At 40.1% G+C, this 25,698-nt stretch overlaps 1 protein-coding gene across 2 annotated transcripts; it reads right to left on the bottom strand.

The window, feature by feature from the left end:
* Positions 1 to 1,133: 1,133 nt before the first annotated feature.
* On the bottom strand, positions 1,134 to 24,328 carry LOC122564142 (cytochrome P450 2J6-like). 2 transcript variants are annotated; one of them, XM_043718768.1, is made up of 9 exons: positions 24,007 to 24,326; positions 14,912 to 15,080; positions 13,929 to 14,081; positions 9,002 to 9,162; positions 6,622 to 6,795; positions 4,122 to 4,263; positions 3,360 to 3,547; positions 2,547 to 2,688; positions 1,134 to 2,156 (listed from the first exon to the last, which is right to left on the bottom strand). In XM_043718768.1, the coding sequence occupies exons 1-9, from the start codon at positions 24,211 to 24,213 to the stop codon at positions 1,975 to 1,977; spliced, it is 1,518 nt and encodes a 505-aa protein (XP_043574703.1). In that variant the 5' UTR covers positions 24,214 to 24,326; the 3' UTR covers positions 1,134 to 1,974. The 2 variants fall into 2 exon arrangements, with proteins under 2 accessions (XP_043574703.1, XP_043574704.1); XM_043718769.1 differs by lacking the exon at positions 2,547 to 2,688 and having other exon boundaries at positions 24,007 to 24,328.
* Between the last annotated feature and the right edge of the window lie 1,370 nt (positions 24,329 to 25,698).

The following is a 25,698-nucleotide window of genomic DNA, read 5'->3' as shown; positions in this document are numbered from 1 at the left end:
CCCTGTATTCTATGTGAACTAATCTTGTTAACCAGTCTACGTGCAGAACCTTGCCAAACGCCTTACTGAAGTCCTATGAACAATATTCACCGCTCTGCCTTCATCAATCCTCTTCGTTATTTCTTCAAAAAATATTGTGCCAATATCTTAATGGTCTGTACCATCACACATTATATTGGTAACAATGCACTGCTAGTCTCCAGGTACAGTGCAAATTCCAGCTACAACTTACAATGTATGCACCAGCACTGTAAATTATTATTTCAAATTATAATTTCGCAGGACTCCATCCATACTTCAAATTCAGAGTCGAAAGTGAGGTCTGGAAAACACAGCAGATCAGGCAGCATCCGAGGAGCAGGAGAATCGACATTTCGGGCATAAGCCCTTCATAAGGAAATGATGCTTATGTCAGAAATCAGGCTTATGCCTGAAACATCGATTCTCCTGCTCCTCAGATGCTGCCTGACCTGCTGTGCTTTTCCAGCACCCCACTCTCATCCCTGATCTCCAGCATCTGCAGTCCTCACTTTCTCCTTGCTTGAAATTTACTTTGCTCTAACTAGTGTGGTGAAGCCTGGAGTATAAAGAAATAATAGCTAAGAGTCTGTCATCAGTGATCCTAGATCATATGGAGCAGCGATCTGAGGGAAGAAGATTGGGATTGCACACTTCCGTGAATAGTTATTACTTGTATCAGTCTACTTTTCAGTCCCCACCTGTCAAAAAGATTCAGAATCCATTTGGAATACCAAGACAAAATCTGTCATAAAGCAGTGTTATCTAGTTGCTGCCTTTTCAGCTGCCTGATATCAGACTAGCAATAAGTTACTGTTATACTGTACAAAATACAGCTCCAAGTAGTTTTTATTGAAGACACTTTTGTTATTTTATGAACAACGTAGTGGAAATTTTGTCCCTCTGCCACTATAATGTGCAGTTGTCAAGACATGATCACTCACTTCAAATGCCGATTTTGTCTTTGCTCCAACTATTGCAGCCAGGATCTGAATCTGATTTAATCATTCTGTTCTGTCGTGTGTTTGTAATGAGAATTGTTCTGAACAAAGCTTCAATTTGAACATGTCATGGTTGGACTGTGCAAGTTTAGACCGTGAAGCACCAGGGTCAGATTTCCATTGTGTTCTGTTTTTATTAAGAATTATATTGGGGACATCATATAACATCAGTACACTGATCCATTGCTTTAGGCAGCACATCCTGCACTCATTAAACAAACAGAAGAAAGAGAGACCGATTCACCCAGTGTTACTGCACCGAACTATACTAATATGCCAACAAGAAAGTAGCTTTTTTTTCTTTTGATATATCGTTAGCTTAACAATTGTTAAAATTTATTCTGTCTGATTTGTCTTGATTGTGTAAATTTTAAATTTGTAAATTCCTGAATACTTCAACAGAGACTATCAAAATGGTGATTATTCAAATGGACACAAGCAGTTTTTCATTAGATATAAGATTAGGAATAAGATTAGATATTGGTGAAAGCACAAAGCAAGTGCTAGTGAATCAGTATCCTGACATGGGGACATAAAACAGGTTTCTGGTTCACTATTGTCCATATTTCACATTTTCCTGAAGACCTATTTCTCTCCCTCTGTTGATAAACAAACAATCAATGCAGAATACTGTGCAACTTTTACTGAACTCTTGCTCGCAGAATTTCATCGCGTTCAGGTGAGCAGTTACACAAAGAGGTGGGTGAGACTCTGCTCACATTTGTCTGGCAGGTGGGTCTTGTTTGGATCAGAATTTAGATCCCAAATAACAAGGGCCGTGCTCCAATCCAGACAAGTCACGTTGCTGTGAGAGCTGCACTTAGTAGCTAGACACCTCTGTTACAATTTTATACAAGAGAACAGAAAAACAATTAGTGATGGGATTAGTTTGAAATTAAAGAAAGTGTATGTCCCCTCACTGCTCCTGAAACCCCCCCCACCATTCCTATACATCTTATCTGAGCTTAACGCACAGACGATAAGCACGTGGACTCAGGGTGATTCCGAATTTGGATTCAGTGTAGTTTGGTCTTGGCTCATTTTCTGGGAGATGGAATGTGAACTGTTGGAGCATGGAGGTGAAGAACAGGAAGAGTTCAGTCTTTGCCAGCTGCTCCCCCAGGCACACACGGCGACCTGCAGAAAGAGGAGCAAAGAACGGTCAAGTCAGCAGGTGAGAGAATGGAAGGTCACTGTGGGGTCACACTGATTAAACAACGAATGGCCACTGTCTTAAATACCTACTGTCCCACTGATAGCATCCCAACCCATCTTACACTCAGTGAATCAACTTTTTACAACAGCACATAAATATTGTCTTTTTATTCAGTAAATATCAAAACAACACTTTCAAAACTGGGTCACCCATAAGAGGATTTGAAGATTGACATTAATTTACATGGTAATTTATGGGATTTTCTACATCATCGTTGAGGTAAACCCTATATTAAGATATGGCTGGATAGCATTAGAAACCTGCAGCTGTGTATTTCAGTACGGTTAATGCTTCCTCGAATTGTACGTTACCTGCAGAGAAAGGGATGAAGGCTTCTGGTCTCACAAAGCTCCCCTCTGAGTTGAGGAAGTGACCTGGATTAAACTGGTGTGGAGTTGACCAAACATTCTCATCAAACAAGGCGGAGGACAGATTTGGGATGATTGTTGTTCCCTACATCATTAAAATAGGAACACGAGTCAAGAATATGGTTGTAATCAGCCATCAGAGCAATAAGGGGGAGGCCAACCCTGTATCTGAAAAAAGATATCGACCCCCCTGGGCTAAGGAATATTTATTCCCTGTTGCAGACATTTGTGTCTCTTGTCATAGAACCGCTTTCAGACCATGCTCTGGGATCAAGTTCAGTACTGGCATAGTCTTCTGGACAGTGAAGTATGTGTTTCTAGTTTATCGGATGGAGAAATGCTACAATTTCAACCCCTTCCAATAGCTCTTACACAGCTCCCAATCAACAAGAGGCCTCTTTTCATCATCGCATCTATCTGTTTCCATGAAGTTAAAAATCTCACAACACCAGGTTATAGTCCAACAGGTTTATTTGGAAGTACAAGCTGTGACACATCTACTAGGATAAAGGAAAAATAGCTGAGACCACCTGATGTTGGGATTTACTACATTAATGATATTGGTTTTTACAGAATCCTAGCTTTTGAAGCAATAGGGAACAGTCCTACTAACACAGAACCTTCGTATTTTCTATTACTGAACCCAGGTACTGTACAATAATGAATGTTCATAGTTAATTATAAGAATTGGGGAATTGTAGAATTTTGCTTCAGATTTCTGAGAACTACATACTTAAAATGAATACCAGACTATACCTTAGGGATTGTGTAACCCATGACCTCTGTATCTCTGTATGTTTGATGAGGAAGTGAATTTGGAACGATATTTCCCAAGCGTTGGGTTTCATGGATAACAGCATTAGTGTACGGCATTTCCTCACGGTCTTCCAAAATTGGCTTTCTCTCCTTCCCAATTACACTGTCAATCTCTCCCTGCACTTTAGCTACAGAAACAGAAGAAGAACAGATTTTAAATGCAAGTCCTAAGAAATAGTTATGATGTTTCGCAATGTCATAATGGCCCAAGAGATACCCCACTAATAGAGCACTTACTGAACTCTGGTGATTATTGTCATCAGAAAATGCAGTCCCAGTTTGTGGACAGTAAGGTCACACAAACATTAATTAAATATATACCAGATAGTTTGGCTTGGTGAATAAAAAAAACAGATTATTCAAAACCCTATTTTACTGATCGTAGGATTACTGCAGTCAGTGTCAAAAGCATAAAATGATTAATTGTCCCATTACTTCTAAATCGATTAACATTGTCCTGTTAAACAAACACAGAATGCTGGAGAAACTTAGCAGGCTTAGCAGCATTTGTGGACAGAGAAATAGAGTTAATGTTTTGAATCCAATATTATACTTTTTCAGAACCCAATTTTCCTCTTCCCTGTCTCACTTAATGCCAGTGTCTCCATCTCAGTTCCCACTGGAATCTCTGTCCTTCCTGCTCCCACATTCCGAAATGGTAACCGTGGCCCTGTCCGGTATTGGAAGCCTATTTGTACTTACACTGCACGTTAGGATACAGCACCATAAAGAGCAGACCCCAGCGCAGGGTGGTGGAGGTGGTCTCAGTACCCGCGGCAAAGAGATCAAAAAGTGTCCCTAACAAATTGGTTTCCAGGAAACTTGTTTGAGGTTCATGTTTCATCTGAAATACAAATACAAAATAAATCAGTGATTAAGGTGTGGAATTCTATACATAAGAGAGCACAGTGATAAACTATTTGATGCCATGATATCTATGTCAATTGATACAACTATTCAACTAGTTCTATTTCCCTTGTCTTTTCCTGTTGCTGTGGAATACATCTGTCCACTTTACATTTCAAAGTTACTGTTAAATCTGCTTTCACCTTCTCTCTCTCTCTCTCCCCCCCCCCCCCCATTCAGGCATTGCCTTGACATGATTATGATTTAGCAGCAGAAAGAAGTATTTTACCAATCGCTTTACATGTGTAACCTCTGGTTACTGATTCTTCTGCCACAGGGAACAGTATCTCCATTATTATTCTGTCCAAACATTTCATAATTTTGAGAATCTCCTGATAACCTTCTCTGCTGTCAGGATAACAGATTCAGCTTTTCAGATCTCTCCACAAAACTGAAGTCAGGCATCCCTAGTACTAACCAGGTACATTCCTTCTACACCTTTCAAATGAGCTGACATGCTTCCTAAAGTGTGATGTTCAGAACTGATGTTTTCTACTTATCTAAAAGTTCTTACTTTCCTGTTCTGTTCTATCCATACCCCTGACATTTTTTTCCCTTTTCAATCAGATTTATTTTTGAAAATGATTATTGGATCATTTTCAGGCAGTGCACTTCAGAAAATGTGCTGTGTAATAAAATGTTCCTCCATCTTCTCCTGGCTTCCTCACAGTGGAAGTATACATATCCCATGATAACCCACTCTCCTACTAGTGGATATAGTCTTTCTCTCTGCGTGCCCTCAAATAGTAGTAGATTTTAAAAGAATCATATGGAGCTGAAAGATTCTGTTTAACTTAAGCAGGTATTTTCCATTGTAGCAAATGTTTGTACCTCACTGGAGTGTAGATATAGTCTGTCCTGCAGAGGAGATGAAGGGGCTCCCACGTATCAAATGCAGCACAGGTTTCTTCATCGTTTTGTCACCAAGATTAATCAACATAGGAGCTTAATCTGGTCACAGTCAGTCAGGATCCTTTGCTCCGTGTTAACCCTCCGTGAAATATTCTACAAGTTGCCCCTTAAACTGATTGGTCAACAGCAGTTTTTGGTAGATGAGTGTTTCGACAACTGTTTGCCTTTGGACCACTTGGTTGTCTTGGAACCAGTGGAACTCCTTTTGACTTCTTGAAGAATTTGACACTCAAACATACTAGTTGAAAGGTGAGGAGTGTTGACTATGAACTACACAAACATTTTCAACTGCTGTTTGTGATGTAGTGTAATCTGTAGCATTCTTATTCCACCTACATGGTGAAGTCCCATCTCTGTTCTACTTCTTCAGTCTTGGCAATCAGTCTGATAGGATAGCGACTTAGCTTAAGTGCAGTATGATGGACATAAACAAATTATGTGAATCCTGAATTGTTGAGATCATCAACTTTCCCTTTAAATTCCTTGGTTATCTTTTCTAAAGAAGGTTCCCATAAAGTATTTGTGTGTGTGTAACCACCTCCTTGTTTGCAGCTCTGTAACTGTGTCCTACATCTGCACTTAGTGCCTGATTTTGATTCTGTGTTTTAAGATGTGTCCTGTTTTGTGTTCACTTAGTCCATCTCTGCCAAGAATGATTTTTTTTATTTCCTCTGTGAGCTAATTAATCTTTATATTGTAGAACTGTTTTAAACTGTATTATCATGATATTACTTCGAATCCGGTGTTTCTTCAGCTTAGAGTCTTGCTTGTTCTGCTTCCTGTGAGCACCTTCACCATGCATTTCTCACTTAGGGCCTTCAGTTAGCAGTGGGACAAAGAGGCTGCCTATAGACCTTTCCCCATTCTGGACTTAATCAGGATGGAGGCAGGAACCCCATCTCCTTACCAATTGTGCTCTGTCTTTAAACTCGCCATGGATGAAGGCGTAACATTCCACATGCAGACTCTCTTAGTGCCCAAGGGGTCCACTGTTCTATTGTGGCGATGCTGCTTATGTGAACAAGATGTCCAATATGCCCCACTCCCTCGCTCCTTCCTCAAACTCTCTTCTTTATACACATACCACCCTTTTTGAAAGTTAATCCAAGGTAACTTGTAAAAGCTAGCTCAAGAGCACTAATAGATAGTGGCTAAATGACCTCTTGTAGAGTGAATACCTGTCAAATGTCTCAGAATAAGATGAAAATATCTTCAAAATACAGGCAGCAAGAGGCTGTACATCAAATGTAAAGAATCCTGCAATTAAAATGGCCCGGCTACCTTCTCTTTTCCCTGCTAAGAAAGGATTAAATAGCTCCACAGAATGTAAAGTTAGACCGTCCCCAAGACACCATCTGGAATAGGCCCAGTTTCCATCTCCTACCTTCTCCTGCTCTGTTAAGAAAGCATCGATGAAGTCCCTGGGCTCATTTGGATCCCATTGTTTTTTATGTTCCATGACTTTCTCCTGAACAAACTCAACAGCTTTATTTTGATTTTCAAATATCTTATTGTGTGGACCTGGGAAGTGACGAATAAAGGGGAACGTATTCAACAACTGCAAAACAAAACAGAGTTTGAAATGAAACATATATTCTTTCACAAAAAGAATTCCTTCTGATTTTGTTGGAAATAGTCCCAGAGAAATTCATCTCAATATATTTATAGAGTTAATGGTGACATTTTGCCATATTCTAAAGCCATTGATGTATCCAACAGGAGACTGATACCTTCTATATCTGCGTGGACTATTTCACTATTTCACTCCAAAGAAAATTGGCAATTGTAGAAAAAAGGGTCTTTTTGATAGAATATCTCCCATCTGAGTTAATCATTTGACTACTTTATCCCAAAGAAAATTAGAAGCATTTTCAAAAAAGTGTCTTGCAGTTTGTTGAGATTTCTTCAAGTTGAGATCAGTAATAATGGTTTCCCCCATGACTCTGTAGACTCTAGTTACAGATGGTGGTGTATTCATGTCCAGTCACCCCATAATGCAGCTTGAGCATGACAGATCAGGACAGGCTTATGCAGCTGAGTTCTCTTTGCACAGGTCACAGCCTTATGTCTTTGTTTGAAATGAATCCACTCTCCCACTCTACTTGACCCAGTAGGAAAATGGTGAGGTTACCTCCTCAGAGACCAAGTCTGCCCTCTGGAGCTTCAGTTCATGATACCACTGGGACAGCAGCCTACACCACCCACTGCTGAGCACAGATATATTGAGCTGCAACCATTGATCAGATCATCAAACACATCACAGTAATAGTAAAGTCCTGCATCAGTTGTGAGGACAGATGAAGATTATTGAATGGTCCTTAACTTTGCCATTGAATGAAACATACATCTGGAGCTTTCAGCTAAGAAGGTCAGCCACCAGGAACAGGAAGGCAACCAGAGGAGTAATGAGAATGTTGCTGAAGGGATGCAGGTTTGTGCTTCCTTGAAAGTGGCATTGCAGCGACACAGGATGGTGAAGAAGGTATTTGGCATGCTTGCCTTCATAGGTCAGAGCATTGAGTTCAGGAGTTAGGATGTCATGTGGCATTGGTGAGGCCACTTTTAGAATACTGTGTACAGTTCTATTGCCCTGCTACAGGAAGGATGCTGTTAAATTGAAAATAGTGCAGAAAACATTTGCAAGAATGTCACCGGGCCTGGAGGTTTAAGTTATAAGGAGAGGTTGTGGCTATTTTCCCTGGAGCATGGAAGTTTATAAAATCATGATAGGCATAGTTAAGGTGAATAGCCAAGGTAATTTTCTCAATGAAAAGGAGTCCAAAGCGAGAGGGCATAGGTAAGATGAGATGGGAAAGATTTAAAAGGGATTTGAGGGGCAACATTTTCACACACAGGTGGTGCATATATAGAATGAACTGCCAGAGTAAGTGGTAGAAGAGGGTAAAGTTACAACATTTAAGGACATTTGGACAGATACATGAATAGGAAATGTTTAGAGGGATATGGACCAAAAGCAGGCAAGTGGGACTAAGCCACTTTAGGATACCTAGTCAGCATGGATGAGTTTGCACTGATGAGTCTGTTTCCGTACTGTGTGACTCAGAGTGCCCTCAAATACGCTTTTTATTTTACATTATGTTTAGCTACTGTTCAACAAACAAAAGATGCCCAGAGGTGAAATTCTGATTACCATACGCTGGAGGCAACAACATGTGAAGGCAATACCTTCCCAGGAAAATCGAAATTATACTATTACATTTGAAGAATAGCTACTTCGTTGAGATAGTGTGAGACGATGAAGCCCTGTGAAAGGAGGAAGAGAAGCAAGGGAGGAGATGATTTGTAGAATAATTTTCAGAAACTTATGTGAAAACAGTCAGGAAAGTACTTAGAAAGTGTGTTCACATGATTCTGCAGAGCTGAGCAATTTGCTCAGCACCTAATTTAGAGTTTTTTCCAGACCGCTCAACACCTGAGTTCCAAGTGGAGATTAGAGTGGTGCTGGGAAAGCACAGCAGGTCAGGCAGCATCCAAGGAGCAGGAAAATTGACGTTTTGGGCAAAAGCCCTTCATCAGGAAAGCCCTTCCTGCTCCTCTGATGTTGCCTGACCTGCTGTGCTTTTCCAGCATTACTCTAATCTAGACTCTGATTTCCAGCATCTACAGTCCTCACTTCTGCCTACCTGAGTTCCAAGTTGTGCCAATATCTTATCAAACCTTTCTCATTTGAGACTAACACTGACGTGCAGCACACTGCAAACCCATGCTTACTGTTACATTAATTATCCAATATTTGGCATTACCTGGCCCCAAAATCCACCTTCCAATTCAAAAATTTCATCAAATACGTTTAAAAATTCAAGGTATGTTTTATCTTGATATCCAAAACGTTCTCCAAAGACAATTGAACAGATAATATTGGAGGTTGCACAAGATAGATAAAAATGTGGATCAAAAGGACGTCCTGTATAAAAGATCAAAAAAACTGTTTTATTTTCAAGAAATGATTTTTGTAATAAAACACATTTTGACACTTTTAATTGAAGATTGGAATGAGGGGTTTAGTGTTGCCTGATGGCTAGATTTCCATTTCAGATAGAAACCCTTCCATTCTAATCTATTCAAATCTGACCACTGTTTCCAGTTTATGGTGCTCTCAAGCACTTATTCCAGTTATTATAGAATACCAGTCAACAATATAAATCAGATGCTGAGTGATGAAAACTGTTGTTAAAATCTCAGATGATTGTGTTTTATATTTTTAACTCAAGGCAAAATGGAGCAGTGAAGAAGGTCACATAACTGTTATAGGTTCTGCTGGCAGCAAGCCTGTACAACTTGTTTGCCATGGAGACCAAAGGCTCCAGTTGAGATTTGCTGAGAGCAAAGTGCAAAATGTTCATTGGGGGATGCAGCTGGGCTGACAATAGACAAACTTACTATCTCAGAGATTTTGGGCTAAAGTGGAGAGAGAAAGGGGGAGGTCTCAATGAAGCAAAGACTGCAATAGATGTGGTTAGCAGCAGGGAGAATTCTGCAGGGTCCTTTTGTGATTTACAAGGTAGAATGAAGGAAGGAGAAAAATGTCTAATTAAAACAGTGCAACTCAAGGCAATGTAAGATTCCCTGGGGCGAAACTAGGAGAAGAATCATTGAAGTGGGTTTCACTGCTGGTAGTTAGTTTGGAAATTCTCAAAGAACTGAGGGAAGCATCTTTTGATGGGCACTCAGTATTATGACTCAATGTAATGGGAGATGAACGCCCATTGGATGCTTGGGGTAAGTACAGATGGTTTCCTATAAATATACAACCCTGTAAAAACATGCTACAAAACATATATACGCAATGTGGAAGTTATCAGTCATGTTTAAGATATTAATTAAGGTTTCTGTGGATTAGAGTATTAGTAGCCCACTAGGTAATGCTAGTCAATATTACTTTTATTTTGTTTGTTGCAGTAAAAGTCTGAAAAATTGCAATCTGATTACGCAATTCTGTTAAATTGGTCACTAGAAATTCAAACCTACTGTTTAAGCTATTGCTCCCTATGGGGATCAGAACAAACTGGGGACCCATCTGAGATTTAAATACAGAGGCAGAGAATGAGTACAACGACATTTGCCAGAATTTACATGAAAAAGATTCTAGAATTGTGTTTATTGAAAAGATAAACAGCTACCTATGTTCCGAGAAAAGTGAGCCTGTTCATCAATGCCTTGAGCCAAATAATATATTTGAAAGTGGCAGCACAAAAATTAGAAATGGCTCCGAACTAATAACAAGACTGCTCTGTTGTCTGGGAATAATGACAGCACACTAACCAACAGCCACACTTTGCCAGCTATTATCCGGGACAAAGGACCCATACTCCTTAACATGCAGGATGAATGTGATATATCAAATACCATGCAGCAATTGTGAGAACCATTACATAGGACAAATAGGCAGGAAACTAGCCACCAGAATACACGAGCGTCAGCTCACATCAAAATGACACAACCAGTCCTCCTTGATGTCAATACAGGCTGACAATGAAGGACACCAATTCAGCTGGGGCAGCATTACAATAATGGGACAGGCTAATCAAAGACAAGCTCGGGAATTCTTGGAGGCCTCGTATTCATCAGCTGGTTCCTAAACAAACACATTGAAATAGACCCCATCTTCAGACCACTACAGTACAAAAACCAGAAGTGGAACTACCCGCCACAACAAACAGAACTGTATAATTCCAGGCAGACCACAGTGACAGCACTTCATCTAGAGGCTGCACAGCACTGACGATATCACCCAGGAGGGTGACAAAAAATTTACAAGAAAATCAACCAGCTCAGCAAACCGACTTACAACTTCAACCACAACCTGAGTTACAGATCTTAACAAAATTCTTAAACAAAAATTAGATATATATTTAAAGGTAAAAACTAATAAGACAAATTGTTGTTCAATGCCTTAACGTTGAGGAAAAGTCCTTCTACAACACACAAGTTGAGTTATCCAGAATTCGGGTGCAAATGAAATAATTAAAATTGGACTGACAACGGCACAAACGTGAAGGAGAAAGAGAAATGAAGAAATTGAATCCAAGAAAGAAATGAAAAAAAACTTGAATTCCAAAGAGAGGGAAAAAGGAAAAGAAGGAGAAATGAGAAGTTATTGAATGCCAAAGATAAAATAAAAGGAAAACCTTGAATTGCAATGAGAGAGGGAAAGAAGCTAAGAAATTTGAACTGGAAAGAGAAAGATATGATTATATGAACACAGGGTAGCAGGCAAATTTAACGGTAGGTCAGGTTTAACTCCGTTTTGGTTTTGCAAGCAATGTTTGCTGATTGCCTAAATTCAACAAGGAGTTGAAATATGTTTTGTGTGTTTTGAGACATTTGCTAGCAAGTTACAATGGCTACAGGAAATCTGGACAGTTTCAGTGTAAAATGTGTTCATTAGGAAAACATTAGAACTGTACTTGTCTCTTTTGCATATACAGTCTAGTGATTACATTATGGTGAAGAATGCTCCTCTCAATGCTTGGAAGTTATCATCAGAGACATAGAAACCAAAAGTTTAGAAATCCAAGGAAGAAACAGAATGAGATTTTTGTCTTGAGAGAATTAAATGATATTTGAAGAGTGGTATAGAGCTGTGAAGATTCAACACGTTTTGAAAGACACTAATGGAAAAGGTTTGAAATTGTGTTTCAATAGATAGAAGACCCTACCAAGAAACCCCATGCTGTTTTAAGGTAAGAGCAGCTGCTATTACGGTTGATTGCTATGAATTAATTGTCTTAAAAACACATCAGTGACAGCCAACCATTGTTTGCAAACCACAGGGAAACTGGAAAGAGAAATCTGATAATGAACAGAGCATGGTGAGCGAGATTTGAAAACATTACTTCAGAGTAGTAAAAAATTAAAGAGGGAAGGACAAAAATGATTCAAGGGGATCAATATATTATCTTTGTTATCAGAGATGACAACTAAAGGCAGATTATTGAAAATCAAAAACCAAGCTGCAGCAGACCAAAACCGCAGGAATTATCATATCAGTTGGGGGCACTTGTGACAAACCAACAGCTTTGAATATATTTACCATTGGAAAACACCAGAACACTAAGGAATGTGTAAATTTTGTGTTCAAAGGGAAGATTGCACATTTTTGCCAGTAAAACAGGTTGACAATTCTAGAATTTTTTTCATGTAAATGCTGGCAAATGTCATTGTACTCATTCTCTGCCTCTGTATTTAAATCTCAGATGGGCCCCCAGTTTGTTCTGATCCCCATAGGGAGCAATAGCTTAAACAGTAGGTTTGAATTTCTAGTGACCAATTTAACAGAATTTCGTAATCAGATTGCAAGTTTTCAGACTTTTACTGCAACAAACAAAATAAAAGTAATATTGACTAGCATTACCTAGTGGCCACTAATACTCTAATCCACAGAAACCTTAATTAATATCTTAAACATGACTGATAACTTCCACATTGCGTATATATGTTTTACAGCATGTTTTTTACAGGGTTGTATATTTATAGGAAACCGTCTGTACTTACTCCAAGCATCCAATGGGCGTTCATCTCCACATTACATTGAGTCATAATACTGAGTGTCCATCAAAAGATGCTTCCCTCAGTTCTTTGAGAATTTCCAAACTGACTACCAGTAGTGAAACCCACTTCAATGTGTTTATTGAAAAGATAAACAGCTACCTATGTTTCTAGAAAAGTGACCCTGTTCATCAATGCCTTGAACCATTTATAATTTCAGTAATATCCTTAGTTAACACATTCTTAAATAAAGCAATTTATAAGGGGTATCACTTCAGTCACCACCATAAGTGCATAGGCTAACCCACATCTTGAAGAACATTAATTTGTCAACTATTCAGGTGTTTGGCTTAGACTTTCTTTATAGACATAAATATTAAAACAACTGCATTGAGGAGTTAAAGCTTAGATACTGTGTTAAACTCTGTTGTTCGTCACAAAAACTAATCAAACCAAGTTCAGTTTTCTAACCTCGGCCATGAAAAACTGTAAACTCTATATAACACAAGAAAGAAGATTTGCTACAAGAATGGTGAAAAGCATATCTAACAGCAACAAAACAATCTCTCATCTGGAAGAGAATTGAAATTCCAAGAACTTATATAAACTGAGAGGTAAATCCTAATTGCCACATGAGATTGGGCGCAAAAGGTTATGTCACTATAATACTGTCATAAATGAAATGTGAAGAGTATTACCTGTACTGGATATAGTAAGTTAGTTGCTGGAGTGTTTATAGTGTTATATGTTCCATATGAACATACATATTAGGAGTAGGCTATTCTATCATGTCAGACAGTTCCATCATTCAGTAAGATCCTGGCTTGTCTGATTTGAGATCACAGCTTGACCTGGACATCTCTGACATCTTTGTTAGTTAAGAATTTATGCTATCTGTGAATCCTAGATTCCTTGAGGGTATAGGTTTTCTCGCGAAACAAAATGGAGAGTGATTGAAAATTACACTGGCCATAGCTTGAATGGAAATAATCCCATCTCAAGCAGTCCAAATCTGGTCAATAAAATGTCCATCAATTGCGAAGGAAGTAAAACCCTCACACGCTAACCCTCACCCAATTTCAGTTAAACGGTTGAGAAATTGGTGTACACGGTGCACAGAGGAGGTAAATCATTAACAATTATCTGAAAACGATAAAGGGAATTTCCTTGGAATTTACTCGCCTTTTGCATTTTCAAATTCTTTGTTTAAAAATCCAGCCTCTTCCACAATTCGTGTCTCTAGAGATTTCTTCCTGAGCCCAAAGTTCCTCAGTGTCAAAAGTGAAAACTTTCTCTGCTCTTTCCACCAACGGCCGTATTTTGCAAAGACAATGCCTGTGGGGGTACAATATCAGAGGGATTTCTTCATATTATTTCCTATTTCACTTGTTAAGATGCATTTAAAAACAAGGAACTGATTAGGTTTATAAAATGTTTGTAGGAGTCAAATTACAAGCTTTACTTTGTAAGTCAAGTAAACATAGCACAGAATCTTCCAGGAGCCGGAGGGATTGGGCTCTGGTGAGACATGGACAGAATTTGGCAAGAAGTACAGTGAGCTTTATCTCACCATCAAGATTATCTCACTCCACCTTTCACACTTCTGACAACCATTGTGGCGAGATTCTCACTGGGCAGTGATGAGTTACCAGTTAGTAGTCATTATTGAATGCTTCCACCTTACCAAACTCTCAAAGCAAGGAAACCCGACCTGGAAGTCAGAGCCGGTTGATTTAGCTCACCACCTGCTCCATGTTGGACTTTTAGAAAAAACATCTTTGGGCACTGGCCACACCATCCCATAATACAGGCATTGGTATCGAGTGTGCCAGCCTGTGAGAAAACCCAGGACACTTCTCTGATGTACTTATAAGATGCTTCTATCCTTCAGTGCTGCATGTTAAGCTGCACTAGTAACTCTCATTGTAGGGCAACAGCAAGGACACTGTGCACTCAGGGCCATATATCCAGCTAATGGACTGACCCATGGAGACAGTAGTGCCGCAAGGTGAAAAGAAGGTGCGTTGATTGTTAAGAGATATGAGTAACGTCAATTAGGAACATAGACGTAGAGCCAAAAAAAGGTGACAATTCAGTTCAAATAATACCACCCCCCTACCCTGCCCCAGGTCCAATCCTGTTTCTGAAGCTTTCTATGCAGATACCTTCTCCTGCACGTTTAAAAAAATCTTCATATATTGCTAAGTTTGGTCGATCAGCAAAATCTTCTGATTTCTTCACCAGAGCCTGTTTGAGAGCTTCATAGCCATTTAGTATCACTGTGTTTGTCCATCCAAGCTGTATGCTCACCACACTGCCATATTCCTTCCACAGCTTAAAAATAAAGAACAGAATTAAGTGGAGGAAAAATTGAAGCCTGTTATTTTTGGTTTGATATTGTATCTGACCTATGTAATCGATGTTGATCAGAAATACTGCAATTTGAAATGATTTCATATTCAATCTCTTAGTATTATTCTGTGCTGTGGCCCAACTAGTGCAGGGCTTCAGCTCCTGTGCCATTGTGTGTACGGTAAGAACACTGATTTGATTTCATTGGGTAATCACCAATGCCAACCAACATGTGAGTGGCAGTGTCTCAGTGGTTAGCACTGCTGCCTCGGGGCATCAGGGACTTGGGTTTGATTTCTACTCTCAGGCAACAGTGTGGAGTTTGCATATTGGTCTCCACTTAACAAAGCGGTGAGTTTCATTTTGTCCTCAGGTGCCTGTTTCACTGTTGCCTCTTTCTCTATTGGAACTTTCCCTCATTGGGCCCTCTTTTGGTGCAAGGCCAGGGTTCAAATCCCACCTGCTCCAGAAATGTGTAATAACATCTCTGAACTGGCTAATTAGAAAAATAATGCCGAATCATGAATCAGATAAAATGTCATTACCTCAACGATGTAGCTAATGGATAGTAAAATATCTGAAAGTTGGTAAGGTAACATGTCACATAAAATTTTAACATTGGAAGGACCCTCGAAGCACAGTAATAGTGTCCCTATCTTTGAACTAGGAGGCCTTGGTTCAAGTCGCACATGTTCCAGAAAACAGGCTAATGAGGAAATTATCTAAAATTATAGCATTATAATACACATAGGCAGAAGTCCCCTTGAGTCTGTTTTGCCATTCACTAAGAGGATCTGTTCCAGCAAGACATTACCATTTTGAAACTATGCTTGGCTATCCTACCAGAAGACAGGCTTAACCCATCTGATTACTGGAATGAGGATGTGAGAATTCTCACGGTCTGTCCCACACTGCTTGTGATACTTAAAATCCTCACTGTCTTGTATCCATCCTCTGTCCTTGGATTTTGAAAATCATGTAATTAGCTAAAACTGACTATGTAGCCCTGGTTACCTATTATTCAGCCTGCTGAGTGTGAGCATTGGGATTATACTGGGTTGCCTGAGAATGAAAAAAGTTGTGTGATGTTGGAAAGGTAAAGCAGATCAGGCAGTATCCGAGGAGGAGGAGAATTGACGTTTCGGGTAAGGGCTCTTGCCCGAAACATGGAATCTCCTGCTCCTTGGATGCTGCCTGACCTTTTGTGCTTTTCCAGCACCACGCTCTCGATTCTGATCTCTAGCATCTGCAGTCCTCACTTTCTTCTAGTTGAGAATGAATAAAGCATGGTCACTTTCCAATAGCATGAATAGCAGGGATAGTCTGGTATCACTGACTATCTGGATATTAAGGGAATCCAGGCCAGGAATTGATGGGGTCTGTGTCCTCATCACAGAGATTTGTGGCCAATCATCTAGTCAGATCACGGGGACCACAACACACCTAGTCATACTTGAGCTGATATCAAATGGGATGCTGGCTGATGGTTGGAACAGGGATAATAAGAGGTGGCTGGGCTGGGAGAGATGAATCACTCGGGCTTCAGGTGGCTCAGTGGTTAGCACTGCTGCCTCTCAGTGCCAGGCACTTAGGTTCATTTGTACCTTTGCACAACAGTGTGGAGTTCGCACATTCTCCCCATGCTTGTGTAAGTTTCCTCTGGGTGCTCCGGTTTCCTCCCACAGTCTAAAGGTGCACAGATTAGGTAGATCGGTCATGCCATTGGTGTCCAGGGATGTGCAGGTTAGGTGGGTAAGCCGGAAATGCAGTTACAGGGATAGAGTAGAGGGGTGGATCTGGTGGGATGCTCTGGTGGGTTGATGTGGACTCTGGGTGAATGACCTGCTTCCATACTATGCTGAGGAATCAATCGGGTGGGTTGATCAAGCGGAGGGTGAAAGAATGATCCAACAATGGCTCCCATCTGGTACTCATGCAGCAGACTGAGGCAGGAGCAATGACACTTGGGAATTTCATTCAAGACAAAGTTAAGTCTAGGCCTAGGATAGTGATAAGATGAAAGACACATTGCAGTTTCTGACCCTTGACTGCCTTCCAGAATGTACAGAAATGTCCTCCAATTTGCAGGTAGTACAGTACGATGGATTGAGGATTGGTTAATTGACAGGAAACAGACAGCATGGATAAACAAGGCATGTTCAAGTTGACAGGCTGTGATCGTGGAGTATCTCAAGATCAGCGCTGTGACCTCAGCTCTTTGCAATCTTTCTTAATCATTTAGATGAAAGTTTGTCTATGGTACAAAAGTGAGAAGACACAGAGAGGGCAAGGTCAGATAGACTGGTTAAGTGGGCAGATGAAGTATGATATATGGAGGTATGAGGGGATTCAATCTTGTAAAAGGTTTGGTGATGTTGAGAGAGTCATGAGTGTAAACTGCATGTTAATATGCAGGTACAGCAAGCAGCTAGTAGACAGCAGATGTGGAGAGAATTTTTCCATTTATGAATGAATCTAGAACTAGGGATCATTAATGAAAAACTAGGGCTCACCCATTTAAAACAGATGAGGCAAATTATTTTCTCGGAGGATTGAGTCTTTGGAACTGTCTTCCTGAAAAGCTGGACAAAGCAGAGCTCGTGAACATACTTAAAGCAGAAATAGATATATTCTTGTGAAGCAAGTGTTGATGGGGAGAGCAGGTGTTTGTGAATGTGGGGCCAGTCAAGCAGGTTGCTTTGTCCTGGATGGTGTCAAGCTTCTTGCATCCATCCAGTGGGGAGTATTCCATCACACCCCTGACTTAGGCCATGTCGATAGTGAACAGGCTTTGGGAGTCAGGGGATGAATTACTTGCAACAGAATTCCTAACCCCTGACCTGGTTTTGGAGGCACAGTATTTATATGGCAAGTCCACTTGAGTTTCTGGTCAATGGTAACTGCAAGGATGTTGATAGTTGGGAATTCAGCAATGGTGATAACACTGAATGTGAAAGACCAACTGGTTAGATCCTCTGTTGTTGGAGATGAGCCTTGCCTGGCATTTATGTGACATGAATATTATTTGTCACTTGCTAGCTCAAAACCTCGATATGGTCCAGGTCTTGCTGCATTAGGACATGGACTACTTCAGTATCTAAGCAGTCATGGATGGTGCTGAACATCATGCAATCATCAGCAAACGTCCCAACTTCTGGTCAAATGATGGAGAGGCGATCATTGACTTCCAACAACAATAACCATCTTCCTAGTATCCTGTCACCAACTCACCATTTGTTTACCAATGGTTAGTTCTTGACTAGTTCTGTCTCACTCAGAGTCAAGTACATGAGTGTATCTCTGACCCCCACCCTTTTTCTGTCAGCCAGGGTCTCTGATTGGACCTGATTAACTGCCCCAGTCAGGAAACTCCTATTGTGAGGTCCAGCTGGCTGACCTCCTTAAAATCACAATAGACACCTTCTGTCACCACTGGTGATTGAGAGTAGACTGATAATTGGCTGGGTTAGATTTGTCCTTTTTGTGTACAGGACATTTCTGGGCAATTTTCCACATTGTTGGGTAGATGCCAGTAATGTGCACTCTGTCATCTTTGCAATTTTGTTCCAGGGTCCTACCATCCTGACAGGTCAAAGGATGCGTTGTGGTTCTGGTTGTGACCCCAAACACAGGACTCCTGACCTGGATCATTCCATTATGGAGATAGGCACCGCCTATTCCTCCACAATATTCATGGTGTTGGCCCAGTTTTTAAAGTATCCTGCTTTATGGCATCTCAAAGATGACAGATTTTGAGTTTCATTTTGTGAAGGTCTGTGTCATCATAAATAGCTCAACATACCAAAAGAATTTCTCCTGCTCCAATATCTCCTGCTCATACTTTGCTGAGACAGCTCATAAACCAACCGTAAATGCAAAGTGCTATAATAACCTTGTCATAGTAATAAAATGGTTTTATTGCTCTTCCAAGGCTGTATTTAAAGATTGACAACAGAGAGTGTGTACAAAATGCAATGCTGACACACCAGTGCAGAACTGAAGGAGGTACAGTCAGAGGTGCCTTCGATGGACGACTCCTCTCTGCCCTCTCTGGAGGGAACCTTTTCATTTGCCTATTTGAGGAAAAACAGGGGTGTTATGCTCAGTGCCTTGCCAAATAGTTTTTGCACAATCACCATCATGAGAACAGATTATCTGATTATTAGCACTTTTGGCTGCCAAGTGTTCTCCATTCTGCCCGTCATTCCACTTCACAATGCAGTAAAGTCGTTTGTGACATTCTGAAGTCATGAAAGGCACTTTATAAACAGCAATCTTTCTTTCTGTTTGCTCTTTTAATATCCTTTTTATTCTAATTCTCTCTGCATTTTGTTATATTTTCATTTATTTGCAACTTTATTCTGGACCTGGCATTTCCTGAATAAAATAAATTTATATCATTATGAGCAGGTTGAGCCAATTCCCATTGGAATTTTGAAACATGATAAGGTGAATATTCACAGGGTGGTTCCCTTGGTGGGAGAGCCTATAATTGAGGGACAAAGCTTCAAAATAAGAATCCCATTTAAGACTGAGATGAGGAGAAACTTCTCTTGGAAATTGTTAGTTTGTGGAATTGTTTTCATCAGAGAGCAGTGTTCAATGAATACGAACAAGGCTGAGTTGGATAAATTCTCCTCCTGGATAAATTCCTGAGCAACAGGGGAGTTAAGTGTTGTGGGCAACAGGCAGGAAACTGGAGATATGGCCACAATCCGATCTTATTGATTAGCCAAACAGACATTAGCATTTAAATTAGAAAACTCCTACTACTTGTGCATGAATCAAAATTGTTAATGTTTAACTTGGATTATAAATAAATAATTCAGCAAGAGCATAATCTCATGCATAGTTGATAATCTTTGATCATACTGATTAGACTACAATGAAAATTATAATGAGATAGACAGTCTTTAAACTACTAATTGACATATCTATCAGCAATTCTGTCAATGATACACGTATTGTTAGATAAGAGAATAGATTTTAATCTTTACCGCTTTTGACAATAACACCAATTATTGGCAATAACTGGATCTAAAACAGAGAGGAAAGTCTTGCTGAGGAGAATCCTCAGTTTCCACACTGTAAGTAATCTAATCTAATCTAATCTAATCTAATCACATGGTCAAAGACAGAACCAGCTTGATCTTGCTTTCTTATCATGGGATTTGAGTATTGCAAGGCATTCCATTTTGGGCCAAGGCCATATGAAATCTGAAGCTGAGTGCCCCTGGTGGAACACAAATGGAGCATCATTGAGTGGTTGTGGCTGATTAAGTATCACTTTCAAAGACATTTTCAACCACTTTGCTGATGATGGAAAATAAACTGATGAAGAGGTCAGTGGTTGGATTAGATCTGTCCTACGTTTTGTGGATGAGACCTACTTGGATAATTTTCCACATTGTTGGAAAGATGCCAGTGTTTCAACTGTACCAGAACAGCTTGGCCAGGGACCCAACAAGTTTTGGAGCACAAGTTTTTGGAAATAAGATTAAAGTTGTGATGTTGTCAGGGCCCATAGCCTTTGCAATATCCAGTGAACTCTGCCTTTTCTTAATATCATGTGAAGTGAATAGCATTGGCTGAAGACTGGCCTCTGTGATGATGGGTACCTCAGGAGGAAGCCAAGATGGATGGATCGTACAGTTTGTCAAATACTTCAACCTTTCTCGAATGGGTTGTGATTAAAGTTGGAGATGTTCTTGGAACTTCCTCCTCCTATTAGTTTATTTTTAATTGTCCAGCACCAATTATATCCTATCTATCTGGATATAACAGGAATGCAAAGCTTTGATTTGATCATTTGGTTATGGAATTGCTCAGTCTTATCTGCAGCATGCTGGTCCACCTCTTTGGAACATTTTCAGTCCCAAGTGTATCATCAGGCAAACAAGTAGGGGGCAAAATACTGAAGGAGAAACACATCTGTGTTTTGCTAATTTTTTTTCAAATGTAAATTTAACAAAATAATGATTTTTATGGTTAGTGATCTCCCCTGGAAATGAATTTGTCATTATATTGAAATGGGTGACTTAGATATTCTGGATAATGGCCTGACTGGAGGCGATACTTAACTGAAATATTAAAATAAGGATCCTTTCCTTTTCCCAAATTGAACCTTAGCTTTTTGTTGATTGTTAAGCCCACCTGCTTGGCTTCAATGGCCTGGAACAAGACTGCAAATCTTTATTGAAAGTGTCTTTCAGATTTTACTAAGTCTTTGGATAGATTTTCAGATGCCAGGGGGCTTGCAGGATACTTTTTGCTGTCTTGACTGCCGTATCCAAATTAAATGCCCACATACACTGACTTGTTAAAGTGTCCATGGTGTTATGAGGCTGTTCCACATGAATCCCAGTTAACTGTGGAACAAGTGTGGAGTGATGTGACTGAACTTCCTATCAACATCCTCCTTCATTTTTTTTGAAAGGCAGAGAAGAGTGAGGAATCAGTGGGCAGTAGAGTGTGCTTCCACTGAAACTTTATCAGATGCCCCATCATTACGGTGCCTGCAGTGTTCATGTCAAATACTCCACGCAGGTTGGACCCTGCAATATTTTCCCAGATGACCACTCTTGGCATCTTGTGGTACATGCCACATTTACCAGTGTGTGGTACTAGGTAAGGGACTTTTGAGATAGGCCACTTCTACCAAACCTCCTTCACCTTTGCTTTATCTTGAGCCTATCTAGTGATTAGTGGTAGAGGAGATATCATTGTACAATATCTACAGAAGAAGTTTATTGCATTGGTAGCAATAAGACTACTATATTTGGTCTGGTATAATTACCAGGACCTTAGGGAACTGCTACTGATACACCAGCTTCTTCCAAAAGCTTGAGTAGAATTTCTTGTCTCCACCCATAGACTGTGTGACATCAATAAAATGAGTAAAGGCAATGTAACATGGAAATTAACCCCTTCAGAACCATTCCCCTTCAGAACCATTCCCTTATTGTCAGAGTGTGGAGGAGTCTGTTCATAGTGAATAGGCTCAATGGCATACAGTCAAATCGACTGAAAGTAAGTTGCACATCAACTTCTGACGATTTTTCCTTTTGATCATTTTTCGTGCCTTTTCAGATCTCTCCTTACCTGGTCACATTGTTTCCAACAGCGTACCTCATGAAATCTACCTGCTAAAGGGCACAACAACAATTTGCAACAACAACTTGTAATCATGATGTAATGAAATGGCCTGAGGTGTTTCAGATGAGACTAACATTTAGCCATGTAAACCACAAGAAATTATAGAGTCGTTAACACAGTCCAGTCCATCATGCAAATCAGCCTTCCATCCATTGATTCTGTCTATACTTCCCGCTGCCTCGGGAAAGCAGCCAATAAAGTCAAAGACCCCTCCCACCCTGGTTACACATTTTTCCACCTCTTTTTATCAGACAGAAGTTACGAAAGTGTGAAAACACATACCTAACAGGTTCAAGAACAGCTTCTTCCCCACTGCTGTTAGACTTTTGAACAGACCTCTCAAATATTAAAGTTGATCCCTCTCTCTGCACCTTCTCATGTAGTAAATAAAGGGTGACTAGGTGATGGGACCCAGCCTCTGTGCAGTTACTTCACATATAAATTTGAAGAATGTTTCTGCTTATTGCAGGGTTAGAATATAAGAATAGAGGTGTTTTACAGTCGTACAAAGAATTGGTGAGTCCACTCAGAAATACTTTGTGTGTGCAGTTTTGGTTTCCTTATTTAAAATGGATATAATTACATTAGAAGCAGTTCAGAAAAAGCTCACACACCTGATTCCTAGGGAGAAACTATTATCTTCTGAGGAAGGGTTGAAGTGCATGGGCATGTATCCATTGGAGTTCAGAAGAATGTGATGATCTTTTGAAACTTAATTTCCTGAGGGGTCTTGACTGGGATGGATACTGAAAGGATGTCTGTCCTTGTGGGAAGAGACTCAAATGGGGGACTCCTTATTAAAATAAAGGGGCTTCAACTTAAGACTGAGTTGAGAATTTATTTTCTCTCAGAAGATGATGAGGCTGTGAAACTTTCTTAGCCAGAGTGATGGTAGCAGAATCGGTGAATATTTTTGAGGCAGAGTTAGATAGATTCTCGACTAAACATAGAATCAAACCTTATTAGTGTAGGAAGGAATGTGAAAGTGAGACCATAATAAAAACTGCCATGATCTTATTAAATGGCAGAGCCGATTCTAGGGAACAAATGACCTACTCTTCTTCATAGCTTGTATGATCAGACAACACAAAGATTATGACTGGCCCTATTAAAGAGAGAGTAGGTTTAGAGAGGCAACACGCTTCATAAACAGGATACGATAAAACATACAATGGAAAAGAGAAACAAGCAAGGTGGAAGCAGAGTAACTCAGAAAAGCAATTGGAGAAACAAAGAGAGGGCAAGGAATTGATGTATGGCCTCAGTACAGAGAATACGTTATTCAGGTTTTCACACAGTCAGGATCTGGAACAATACAACTCTGAACTTAAAAATTAGACTACATTTCATTAAGAAAAACAAGATCTAAAAAAAATTAATCAATAAAAAGATAATCAAGTAAAGAGAAATTGCAGTAAAAGAGGACCATATGGAAAGAAAGTTAGCCAGAATTAATGGAACAGAAAAAGAGGAAGATGAAAAAAAGCTAACTAATAAGGAAAAAGAAATTGAGAAGGTTATGTTTGATCCACAGAATGCAGGCCTCAGCTTTAGCCTGCCTCATTCATACCCTGCTATCTGACCATTTTGTACTTTAAGGAGAAAGTGAGGACTGCAGATGCTGGAGATCAGAGCTGTAAATGTGTTGCTGGAAAAGCGCAGCGGGTCAGGCAGCATCCAAGGAGCAGGAGAATCGACGTTTTGGGCATAAGCCCTTCTTCAGGAATGTACTTTACTTCATTTTGTACTTTACCTTGGCAAACGATAAGTGGGGGTTGTTCAAGTCCACCTGAAGACTGTTCCCAAAGAAAGGAAAACCCCGTGGCCCAGGAGGGTAATTCTGACACTTGCGTCTCTTCATGTAGTCAAAGACCAGGGCAAGCACCATGAAGAACGTGGCCAGTACAGTGAATCTGTCACAAATCATAGAGAGAAACCCAGGGAACGCTGAGAGCTCCATGTTTCCCAGAGAGACCAACTCTTGTCCAGCAGCCAGAGAACAAATTCCACCCGGTTTGTCAGCTGCCAATGAGTGAGGCTGCTGCAGAGTTTTAGTGGGAGTGGCCACCCAGTCTTATTTAATACACCACACTCTATTACAGCATCAGGTGACTTTAGTTTCTATGTTCAGGGACCTATTAAAAGCTACACGGAATCAAACATTCACTATAAGTCAATCACTGTCCTGTTGTTTAACTTCAAACCTTTTATCAGGGTTTGATTAACAAGGTTTTCAATGTCACAGAATTCTTTGTTGGGGATTTTGCAAAATCTACTTCCACACCCTAACTTGGTTCAGATTAAACTCTATACAGGACTAGGTAATTTGGAAGACTTTACTAATTTTTATGATATTCCTTTATTTGCTTTTGCAACATACAGTCATACTGTAAGGTAATATGGCCAACTGAGTCTATGCCAACCTACACTAATCCAATGTTTTGGCACTTGGCCCATAGCCTTGAATGTTATGACACTTCAAGTGCTTATCCAAGTACATTTTAAAGGTTGTGCTATTTCCTGCCTCAACTACTCTCCCAGTCTGTGCACTCCAGACCCCCACCACCCTCTGGGTAACAACATTTTCCTCAAATACCCTTTAAGCCTCTTGCCCTTCACCTTAAAACTTTGCCTCTTGATATTGATCCTTCAATCAAGGGGAACATCTGTTTTTTATCTACCCTGCCAATGCTCCTCCTTATCTTATGTACATCTATCAAGTCCCCTCTCAGCGTTCTGTGCTCTAAAGAATGACAACCCGAGCCTATCCAGTCTCTGCTCATTGCTGAAATGCACCATCCCAGGAATTATCCTGGTGAATCTCCTCTGCAACCTCTCCAATATAATCACAACCTCCCTATATGTGGTGACCAGAACTGCACGCAGTACTCCAGCTGTGGCCTCACCAAAGTTCTGCATAGCTTCATCACAACCTCCTTGCACTTTTAATCTATACAGCAACTGATAAAGGCAAGTGTACCACATGCCTTCTTAACTTGCCTATTAATCTGCCATACACCTTCAGGGATCTGTGGACAAGCATCCCATGATCCCTGTAGTTCTCTGAACTTCCTTGTGTCCTGCCATTCATTGAGTATTTCCTTGTCGTGTTTTTTAACTTCCAAACAGTTCCTCCCAGGAAAAGGAAATAGTTCTGAAAGATTAGAAAATGAGTTATCTTAGTGTAAGGATTTTAGTTTGAAAGTTTCAGATCAGGAGTGTTTGTTTAGAACACTGAAGGGCTTATTCAACACCAAGAAAGTCTAAGCTCAGTCATGTGAATACTTAAGGAAGAAGCTATCAAACTCTTGAGGAATTGAAAGCAACAGTTAAGTTAAAGTGGAGGTATTTCGAAAAGGAAATTCTGTCTGGCGTTTGAGTAAAGGGATGCTGTTGGAATAGGTGGGATTGCATTTTAAGAGTGTGTTTCAAAATCTTTGAAATT

Source organism: Chiloscyllium plagiosum, chromosome 28 (genome assembly GCF_004010195.1).
Source record: "Chiloscyllium plagiosum isolate BGI_BamShark_2017 chromosome 28, ASM401019v2, whole genome shotgun sequence".
NCBI lineage: Eukaryota > Metazoa > Chordata > Chondrichthyes > Orectolobiformes > Hemiscylliidae > Chiloscyllium > Chiloscyllium plagiosum.
The sequence above is the reverse complement of the archived record's forward strand: the minus strand, read 5'-3'. Positions and strand labels throughout refer to the sequence as shown.